This window comes from Pseudochaenichthys georgianus, chromosome 7 (genome assembly GCF_902827115.2).
Source record: "Pseudochaenichthys georgianus chromosome 7, fPseGeo1.2, whole genome shotgun sequence".
In the NCBI taxonomy this organism is placed as follows: Eukaryota; Metazoa; Chordata; class Actinopteri; order Perciformes; family Channichthyidae; genus Pseudochaenichthys; species Pseudochaenichthys georgianus.
In genome coordinates, this window is record NC_047509.1 from 43,735,057 (window position 1) to 43,745,907 (window position 10,851).

At 42.9% G+C, this 10,851-nt stretch overlaps 1 protein-coding gene across 1 annotated transcript; it reads right to left on the reverse strand.

The window, feature by feature from the left end:
* Positions 1 to 899: 899 nt before the first annotated feature.
* herpud1 (homocysteine-inducible, endoplasmic reticulum stress-inducible, ubiquitin-like domain member 1) lies at positions 900 to 10,083 on the reverse strand. Its single transcript, XM_034087114.2, has 8 exons — positions 9,704 to 10,083; positions 9,299 to 9,376; positions 8,867 to 8,944; positions 7,863 to 8,050; positions 6,398 to 6,502; positions 5,028 to 5,399; positions 2,846 to 2,948; positions 900 to 2,651 (listed from the first exon to the last, which is right to left on the reverse strand). Exons 1-8 carry the CDS (start codon positions 9,854 to 9,856, stop codon positions 2,463 to 2,465), a joined length of 1,266 nt encoding a protein of 421 aa, XP_033943005.1. The 5' UTR covers positions 9,857 to 10,083; the 3' UTR covers positions 900 to 2,462.
* Between the last annotated feature and the right edge of the window lie 768 nt (positions 10,084 to 10,851).

A 10,851-nucleotide genomic window follows, 5' to 3' on the forward strand; every position in this document is an offset into this window, starting at 1 on the left:
TTAAGATAACTGGATACAACGTTGGAGGAGGGTTATTTCCTGACTCTCGAGAAAAAAGTAACCTGTGGCATATCTGGTATATCTTATGGTGATGTTCCGCATCCATTAGGCCCGTAACCATGCCAATCTGGCTTGGTCCAATGGATTCAGATATTTGCACAAATTAATTTAAATTATTATTATCCCCTGTTTTACAGACTTCTCTTTTTTAGAATGTATTTCAAAGGGAACAAGTATTTTGGGCCTAATGGCTTCAAGAGACTGACACAGAATGTAAAGTACCACCTTATTTCAGACTTTGACAGCTATCGGGAAAACATGCAGGTCACCAGCCGAGTCCTGCAGAGAACCACACACACTGTGTTTGCAGTCAGGTGCAGCGAGAGTTTATTCTACACACGGCATCTATTGCACGTCTGTCCGTCCTGGGAGAGGGAGCCCTCCTCTGTTGCTCTCCCTGAGTTTTCTCCCATTTTTCCCTTTAAACTGGGTTTTCTCGGCGTAAACGGACCTTCGCGCTATCAAGCAGTGAAGGTCAGGGCGAACAGGACGTCCTGTTCAGATGACGTCACACCCAACGGGATGCCATCAATAAACTACAGAATCACACTGCACACCTACGCCATGAGTACGTTCAGGCAGACTGTAGAATACAAGCTCTTTGGACAATATATATATACTTATTGAAAACAAGCTACAAAATGTAATACCGTGGGAAATGCCCTACTTTTTAATAGCCTTAATTTTCACTAAATTGATTTATCAACTTGTAATACTTGTTAAGACCCCCCGGACACCCTGTGTGTGTATGGATAAACTGTGGTTGCATTGTTTATTTCTAAATCTGAAACACTGTCCTCACAAACCATATCTGCACAGATCAACACATCGGGAACCGGTTACAGGTATACACATTTATTGCAAGTCCTCCTCAACACACACCTCATTCCACAACATCCACCACCGTCCTAAAGAAAGACAAACCAATACATGTCCAATTAAACATGGTGACCATAATCAGTGACTTGATAAAGTGACCAGTCATTCAGGCTTCTGATCAGTGACAGTACAGGTTTCTCAATCAATATGATGAGATGGAAATGCTTTAAAGGTACTGTAGGAGTGATTGATAGCTTCATTACGAAATTAAAATCTTAGCTATGAGAAACTTTCCATATATTTCTAAACTGTTTCTGACACTGGAAACCATAACAAATGTTCCACTAAAGCAACATGTGGGCAGTTTCTCAGCACTGGACTGGCTTTAAACTGTTCACGTGTTGTTTGAACGGGATGTTGGACTGGACTCTCAATCCCATCAGAGCCTGGGAGGCCTTGTGTTTACATTACAAGGCTTTCCATGAAGAATACAACATCAGAATTCCTCCAAATGTAAAGAGGCTTGCATAAGATACATATTGTGAACTTTAAGTATATTTACAAAACTTGATTTACAATGTATATATATATATTGAACTATGGCCACATCACTATACAAAAAAGATGTACCCAGATATTTGGCAAGCCGGCTAGTTTGCGTTTGGTACCAAAGACCAGCTGATCCCAATAACAAGTCTCCCCATAATGCACTGGTGTGAGTCATCTGGATGTTTGTGATGTGTCAGTCATGGTCAGTTTCTAAAGCACACTGACTATAGAAGGAAAATGCCAAAATAATCTGAATTAAACTGATAAAGCGGAGCCGTTTGAATATCAAGTACATTGAGAAACTCTAAATAATAGACGTGTACTACATTATGCTCGCTTCCATAGTCTGCCAAACAAGTGGAAACAACAACATGGCCCACAGCCGTAATCAAACCCAGGCTCCACGCAGGGACACTTTGTACATCCAAAATAAATCTGTCCGTGGAAACAAACAGAGAGCCATCCGACAGAGGCCTGGAGTGGGTTTTGACTTAAAAGAACATGGTTCATGTAATCCTCATGAGTGGGAACGCATTGATCCTGATCACATGTGTCACAGACAAGTCCATGCCTATTAACCTCCTCACAGTAACACAATGTGGTGAACAAAGTCCAGCAGTCAGGTGAAAGGTTTATTGATACTCTTGGATGCTACAGGCTGCCGTGTCATGGGTGAGGGTCTCAGTGAGACGCAGCAGGACGCATACACCCACTATCAGGAGACAGAGGTCAGACAGAGCTGGGATAACATGGGATCCCATTGGACTATGCAGGTGTTGCTGATAGTTCTGGTCCTCTCTGTCCTTTGGAACCAGTCCACATCTTTTTTTATTCTGCCATCTTTTTATTCTGCTGGCGTTTCAACTTTGCGTCCCACTCTGAGGAAAGACCAATGTCAAAGCGCAGCGTTTTTAACTATTGCTAATAGGAATGTCACAGTCATGTGTGATTGTATTTGCCTCGAGTTGAAAGGTTTTCCTTTGGCTCCAGAGATTATTCACGGCGTCTCTATAAAAAGGATCTGTCCTAGGTGGTCAGTTGGCCATCCCCTGGGCAACCTCAGGAATGAGGGAGGAGAAGAAGGTCTTAAGGAACACCCAGGCCGTCCACATGGCTGACACCCTGTAAGGAGGAACTAACACTGCCGCCATTGGTCCGTGTCCCTCTGACCCGCCCTCTTCAGCGGCAGGCTCCTCCCTCTGTCTGTCAGCAGGCTCCTCCCCCTGAAGAGACAAAGACAAACGATGCATCACACAAAGGGTTTTCCATCAAAGGTGTATTATTTCAGTCAGCAGATCAGCCCACAGTGGTCCATCGGGCCTACGTTAGCGAGCAGAGACCGTGAACAGCTGGGGTATCCAGATGTTCATAACACTTCAGTTAATGAAGGGAAAGCAGAGTGGAAGTGTTCTCTTACTGCGTTAGGGTTTCTGTTCTCGTGCTGGACCTCAGGGGGCTGCAGGGGGTTGGGTCCTTGGACCTGCGCTCGTCTTCTAAAGGGGAACCAGCCAACAGAGTGTCTGTGGAGAAAAACAGGAGAGGAAACAAAATGAATTCAAAGTCAAAGAGGATGTCACTACTGTATTTACAAGTTACGTTTAAAAACAAGAAAGAGTAAGATGTCATCTCTCTAGAATGTTGGTTTCTTTTGCGTTAGTGGTTTACCCTGAAAGGAAGGGTTGTAGAACATTCAGATTGTAATAACATGTGTTTTATATGAAGGCACTTCTTAGTGTTGTGTGAACAGCATCAAGCAGGTTCTGGGGTAGGGCTAACCATCAGCTACTAACTATCTTTTCAATTAAACTTTTGGACTGTTCAAAGTGAGGCAGCGCTTCATTTCCTTAATTCTACTCCACATCGTTAGGATCTGGGGAGCACAGTATGTTTTCTTGGCTTGTTATCTTTTAACAACGGCTGAGGAAAATGCAACTTTTTTAAACATGTTCAGTCACACACTCCCAGGAACCCGGAAAATGTTACTGAAGGAAGTAAACGTCAAAAAGGAATGAATGTATTTTATGTGGATAAATTGTTATGCTATAATATATATATAATATATAGATGAACTCAGACGATTGCTAAAAAACATCAGGTAGGATTTTCTGTGAAATGGCAAGATGGGTGGGAAGAGGGGGGGCGGGGTGGCATGGGAAAGGGATTCCCTATATATATATTTTTTTCTTTCTTTTTTCTTTTTCTTTTTGTATTGTCTTTATCATTTGTATCTGTAGAAGTCCCTTTTGTGAGGGCAAAAAAAAGTTGGTCACAAAAAAAGGAAGTAAACATCAACCAACGGGCCCAGATGGGCGACCCCTAGCATCACATGCCAACTCAATGAGCCACTCTGACAGCAGGACTACACATGTACTCACCTGCCCGCAGAGTGAGAGCATGGTAAAGACAACACCTTTAGATCCTCTTAGTGACAGGACGGGGCCTCGTGTCTCCTGCATGACGTGTTTGTCTCTGAGCGTTAACCTGGTGAGTCAGTCAAACTCATTCTGACTTGTATCTGTTATCTGTGTCCTCGGACACACAAACAGTTTCTCTCTTCAATTTGATCAAAGTTCACTTCTTTTGTAATTGAAGTAAACATTGTATTTTTTCACTCATTATTTCTCTTAATTGTTTTCTTTTTAGCAATTCATACTTCTCTCTTGACATACAAACACATGAGTATTCCTGCGGGCATGTGTGTGTCGAGGTGAAGGGTTGTGCAACAGCAAACAGAGTGTGAGAGCAGGACATGTGAGTAAAGGAACAACATGACGATAACAACACGCACTCAAACGGCCTTCACGTGAACATGTGGAAATTCAACCATAATTACATTTGGCTAAACAGACCACAATCATTTCACTAATTTACTGTTTTTAAATGAAAATAATCACTTAGTAAATATGATTCAAGTTCAACTTGATATCTTACTGTTTCTATGATGATGTGGATACTTCAGATCAACTTGACTCAGGTGTCTTACACATGGTATTAGAAGTGTGTCGTGGAGCGTTGGATTCACAGTAGTCTCGCCCTGCCTTGGTCTTCTTGGTCTTGACTCGGTCTCGACCTCTTAAAGTGTTGGTCTTGGTCCACTCCGGTCTTGGTCTTGACTCGGTCTCGACCTCTTAAAGTGTTGGTCTTGGTCCACTCCGGTCTTGGTCTTGACTCGGTCTCGACCTCTTAAAGTGTTGGTCTTGGTCCACTCCGGTCTTGGTCTTGACTCGGTCTCGACCTCTTAAAGTGTTGGTCTTGGTCCACTCCGGTCTTGGTCTTGACTTGGTCTCGGGTCTTGACTACAACACTAAATATAACCTAATTAGTCTTTTCTTTTTAAATGAAATACATACAGGCTTCAGTTGATAACTCAAAGATCCCTACTTCCTAGGTTGATTAAAATATGAATATGAAGACAGAGTTGATGCTTTTGGAGGAGGAAGCCAACAGCAGCAGATGATGAGAGCCGCTGATGTTCAGAGCCCCACACTGGAGGGATTTAAAGGGCGTGTGTCGACCCACAAGAGTGCAGGGAAAGCATATGAGCCAGAACGGACCTGAACATGTAAAAGCTGAAGTAGAAAGGGACGGATGGAACTTACAGGTACATGAGGAGCAGGGTGCTCATCACCAGCAGGAAGCGGCTCAGGTTGGAGTTGAAGTACACGATCATGAGCAGAACGCCAAATCTGGCAGCGGAGTACATCCAGTCCAGCCAATCCCGCTCCACGTCGTCCTCGTCCTCCATCACCGCCCCCCCCTGCGCGTTCATCCTCATGTTCTGGTTGGCCTCCCCAGGGTTGATGAAAGCACCGTCCTGCACTGGGTTCTGATTGGCGGGCAGGTTTTCGATGGGGTTCTGATTGGCTAATGGGGCTGGGACAGGTACCTGGTGGGCGGGAACAGGAGGGTACTGGCCAATGGTTGTAGCTGGTGCTGATGGTAGAGTGCCTGCTGCGGCCAGCGCTGCATGGCTATCAGTGTGAGGTAAACACAAGGAGGGTTAGAAACTGGAAGAGTAGAATATTATATTCATAATAGAACAATGAACAACAGCTACAACACATTTAGAAAGAACAGATGAATTAAAAGAACCTGGTGTAAGAGATTTAGAAGAACAATGTTTAGATCTCGCATTAAAAAAATATATATATATTTAATTCTGAATTAATTAATTAAATTCATATATTATAGAAGGGATACACTTTAGAAGGTTTACACCAGCTCCCTAGATCAGTGCTTCTCAAAGTGTGGTCTGCGGACCACTGGTGGTCCGTGAGCGCCCCCTAGTGGTCCGTGAGTATATTAGTACAATTTCACATTTTAAATTAATTAATTAATATCTCCGCAATGGAGCGAGCTTAAGTTTCACTTTCAATTGTATGATATAGCCCAGCGAAACGCCTTCATCACACATGTTGCCACTTGTTTGTACCATTTTCAGGCGATTTGTAATCTGTTATAGAAAAACGATGTGATTTTGGATATTTGTGGAGTTATGTGGTCCGCGAGTGTTTTTTTTATTGGTTAAGTGGTCCTTGGTATGAAAAAGTTTGAGAAACACTGCCCTAGATAATGCTTTAAATGTGTCTAAAGAGAGACTCTTTCGATATACTGAGAAAATAAGACACCTAACTAGACAGGACATCCCTTTCTGGTCATTAGTTTTTAAGAAGTTGATTTGGCAAAATTGTAAAAAAGGAAGGACCTCCACTTCAAAATATAACATGCTAATCAAACATGACTCCAACGTTAATATAACAATGTCAGGAGACCGTTACACGAGAAACCATTCATTATGATGTGGCACTACGGAGCACAATGTATGAAGCTCTGTGGCTCTGGAGATCTGAAGGGTGCTTTTTGTGCAAATGATGCACAAAGAAAAGTAAACATAGCAGGACAAAGGCACGCACAATGAGACTAAAGAAGAACTCACACCAATGGTAAAGTGGTATAAATAAAAACGTACTATTGCATGTAATACTGTCTAGCGTAAACATGCTGGAGCCACATGAGCTGCTGGGGGCTGTACAGAGAGTAGGTGGGGAAGGCTGGCTGGAGCATCTGTGGAGGCCTGCAGGAGAAACACACTGTTACCAAACACAGCAGCCAAAGAACCAGAACAACAACATGGTTTTCAAATACAAGGAGTTTGATTTGGAGTATAACGTTTCCTACATCAACACCGTAAGATATATGCAAATATGAGCAAATATAAAAATGTCATAAAAACTATTAAAGGTGGGGTAGGTAAGTTTGAGAAAACCGGCTCGAGATACACTTTTTGTTATATTCCGATAGCATTAGCCGCGTTAACACTGCGGTACTTTTCCCACAAAGGTTCATGCGAACTTAGTTCATGATCGCGTTCACACCAAAAAGAGCCGGTACTAAAAGTAGTTCATGCGAACCTTTTTACCCCCTGGCTGGACGGATTGCAAACCACGCCCCGTAAAACTCCCAAAAAGTTTTGTGAAGCCGCCATTTTATTATCCTCGCATTAGCATTATTAGCATTAGCCCAGCGCAGAAACGCAGAGAGACTAACTTATGGCAACACCAAATAAAACATGGAAGCGGTGGAGATGAGGAGGTGTTGGCGTTCTGGCGATTTACTCGGAAGGCTTCAGTCGAAGCTGCTGGGACTCCCAGCAGCTTCGACTGAAGCCTTCCCCAGCTCCGGGGACTTCCGGCCGGGGACTTTGGGCGGCAGTATACGCCGTGAAGTGGGTTGCGGCCTGCCAGTAAACCCAAAGCAGAAGAAGAAGAAATGATGTCAGCGGCTTCATTTGCCTAATCCACCCCCAGGGACTTTTTCCGGTGTGAACGCGATCTGTACTTAGTTCATGCGAACTCTTTAGTTCGCATGAACCTTTGTGGGAAAAGTACCGCAGTGTGATCGCGGCTAATGAATATCTGAAGTGCTTTGACAAAAAATCCATAAATAAAAAGTAATCTCTGGAAGCCGTAGTGCTGTAAAAAGCACGACCAATCATCTGAGCCGGCCCGGCTAAAGTAACTGGATGGCCTACCTGCCTGTCAGCCTTCCATCTGTGCACAAACTTATCTCGTGCCCTCATTGGTCATGTGCGCGTTCGTGTGTGTTGGAGGCGGGGCTCTGTGAGGAAGTGGCAGATTTTTTCCGGCTGTGTATTTTCAAATTCTAGTGCACTCGAGCTGCTTTCTCCAAAATTACCTACCCCACCTTTAATATGTCACAACAATTGTACAAGTTAAATAAAAGTAGATGGGCCTTGTTGTTGAAGCAACCAACTGCCTGGAAGAAGAGAACAAATATTAAAAGGAAGAGATAGTGTGGGAAGTGGTGTTACGAAAGAACTTTCCTGAACACATCCGGTATACTCTTAACTGTTGATGTCCAGCCATCTAATACAGTTAAGAAGATGCATCGTTTCTTCTTCTTGTATGACTTACACTGGCCATGCTGGTGGAGACAGGGGGGCTGCTGTGTGAGCTGCAGCAGCTGAAGGTGAAGAGGTGTGCCTCCTCTGCCTCAGTGAGGGTGAGCTGGGGGGCTGGACTGAGGATGAGGGGTCAGAAGGACTCGGAGGACCAGAGCCTGCCTGAGGACGGGGGGCACCGGGCTGCTCTGTCTCCTTGGTCTGCAGAGGCAACAACAGTTTGAACTTTTTTCAAATGTAAGCAATATATTGGATGTCCCTCAGCACTGCAGAAAATATACTTTCATACGTCTGTAGATATAAGCTTTAGCGTCCAGTGTGTAAAAGCACTTGGTTTAGCAGAGCAGGGTTGTGACACTAAGGCCAGGTATCATAAGCTTTACTTTGCATCTCTAAAGAGCAGCTGGGTTCTGAAAGATGAGCCCGGAAGTGAAACCGTTGCACTCAGTAGTGGGACTTTTCTAATGCAAGACGAGATATAGAAAGAGACGATAACATTTAAAAGGCTGTATATAAGTAAAGAAAACAACACATTGAGTTCTAATGCCACCTTTTGGTGTGTGTGTATATATATATATATATATATATATATATATATATATATATATGCAATGATTTACTCATATGCCACAACAATATTATGTTCCTGTGTTAAAATATAATTTGATAGATGTGAATGTTGGCAATTAAATGAGCATGTATATATTTCTGCTACCCCTTAAAGTCTTCATGCCAACCCAATAAGTGTTCTAGATCCGCCACTGACCTCTTACCCGTGTTATTTAGGTGACAGCTGTCCCTGCATTATATGGATGTGTGGCCCGCAGATGAACAACAACACAAGGAGGGAATCGCTCATGTTGACCGTGACTAACAACACACACCCGTTGCATGACACCTATTGTGTGCTGGGAACAAACACCTGCTGTCACGAAAAGACACGTCGCTTCCCACTTGGAAAATAACTGGGAAGATGATGTTGAGCTTGTGAGAATAGTTCAGTGTGACTACTCGTACCTTAGGTCTAGCTCCCAGGGGGCCTTGGGCCGGAGTCCGAGTAGCACACACCAGGTGCAGTGTGGGGAACGAGTCGGTCTGAGAAACGGACATCAATGTCTGATTAGAAAAGCCACATGGTAAAACACAATGCTATATTCAAGCCTTTACGTTGGACATCATGTTGCCCAATCAAGATGAAATGTTGTTCTGACAATCAATTAACTTTGATAAACAGTGTTGTGTTCTTCATACACCCGAACTTCATTTAAAAAGATAATATTTTTACTAAGAATGCTAAGTGGAGTACGTTTTGGTTATATAGTCCAATATAAAACATATGCCACAATATCTGAAGCAACCACTTTTCATTAGGCCCATTAAGTGAACAACTCTCCCAAAGAACACATGCCAAAGTACGGTAAACAGAGCCGTATGCTGTCTGTCACGTACCTGTCTGAAGAGGTCTTTAATGGGCAGGTGATCTGGCAGCAGTTTACCGCCATAGATCAGTCTCTGGTCACTTGTAGCCTACAGAGAAACACGTTTAGTCAGTTACACAAACGGTGACATATTTACATACACACAAATGTACATAGTAGTGTACACGGGAACAATCCAGTGCATAGACCTGCATAGATTGGTAACACATAATTAAGTGGTATAACATACAAGTGTAATTTATGATCTATAAACGTTGGCCCTGATGCAGCCGGTTCAGCCCATAGACTGCATTGGTTCAGCCACATGAACCTGTTCAGCCTGTCACTCAGAGTCGAGACATTCCACAGCACAGCCTGTCAGGAGCTCACCTCGCTAACATTAGCATGCTAACTTATCCACTTCATAATAACTCACCGGTTTAGTTGTGTAAACGATCGACAAATGCCTTTTTAGATCCTTCACAGTCCAGTTTGGACAGACGCCTTCCACGGCTTGGTCCTCCTGAGCTTGGTTGGGCGTTTTTATCAGAAGAGTTATCGTCTTTTGTTCAGTGTCCTCCACATCCATGTTTACTATCGTTCAGTTTGTAGTCTACGGGTGATACTGTCGACTCACGACAACTGTAGTTGTCAAAAGAGAAAGAGCCCTGCTGATACAGTCTGCACATAGAAGAAACGACGAAAATGATTTTGCCTAAACAGAAACTTGTGCTAAAAGTCTTCCTGCTGCCTGGTGTAAGCAACTTCAGCGAGGGGGCGGGCTGTCGGTTATCTCAACACACTCTGTGGCCGCTGCTGATTGGTTACACTGCGCCCCGGCTCAGACGTGGAAGCTGCTCAATAAACCTTTGTCCTGTGGGCATGGGCATGTGCAATAATGCATTATGAAGATCCGAAGATCGTTTATTTAATAACTAATGGAGTAATGAGTTTGCTTAATCTGATGTAATTTTACCAACTGAAAAGTAGGTAGGTGTAAGAGTAACTAAATAAGTTTCCATGATTTGAAAAAAATGATTTCAGCTGTTTATGGGTGATTCTCTGAATCGGGTGCCCTTTGTGTCCCCCATACTTACTTCAAATATTGATATGAAAGGAAACTACAAAAATATATGCATTACAATGTAAAACTAAATATATATTTTGTTTTTGTTTTATAATAATTAGTTGTCTTTGTAGTAGACAACACACATGTTTGCATGTCCTCACTGAGCATCATCACATATTCATTGAATATTAAACAAATAGCAATTGCCAATTATACCAACATTTTGATGCTAATATAATCATATGCGTGTGTACTTTAACTGAGAAAAAAAAAATCTGAAAAAATACATGAATTATCTATGAAATTGCACACGTCCCCGAGTTTGATTCAACCCCGTCACGCTATACATTTTACCCCCCTATTAAAATAATGGATCAGTCCATGTGACATCTGCATGAGGGAGTGACATCACAGAAGTCTATTGAGGAAAAGGCGGCAAAGAAAGGCAAGTGTCAGTATCTTCTCTTACCTATATTTCATTTTTTTAATGTCAGATTGAGAATGTCAAGCTCAAC

Coding starts and splice junctions, on each gene's coding strand:
- herpud1 (XM_034087114.2), bottom strand. CDS start 9,856: ATGGATGTGGAGGACACTGAACAAAAGACGATAACTCTTCTGATAAAA. Junction 8,945..9,298: donor TTAAAGACCTCTTCAGACAG/GTACGTGACAGA, acceptor TCCGTTTCTCAG/ACCGACTCGTTCCCCACACT. Junction 2,652..2,845: donor AGAACAGAAACCCTAACGCA/GTAAGAGAACAC, acceptor TTGTCTCTTCAG/GGGGAGGAGCCTGCTGACAG.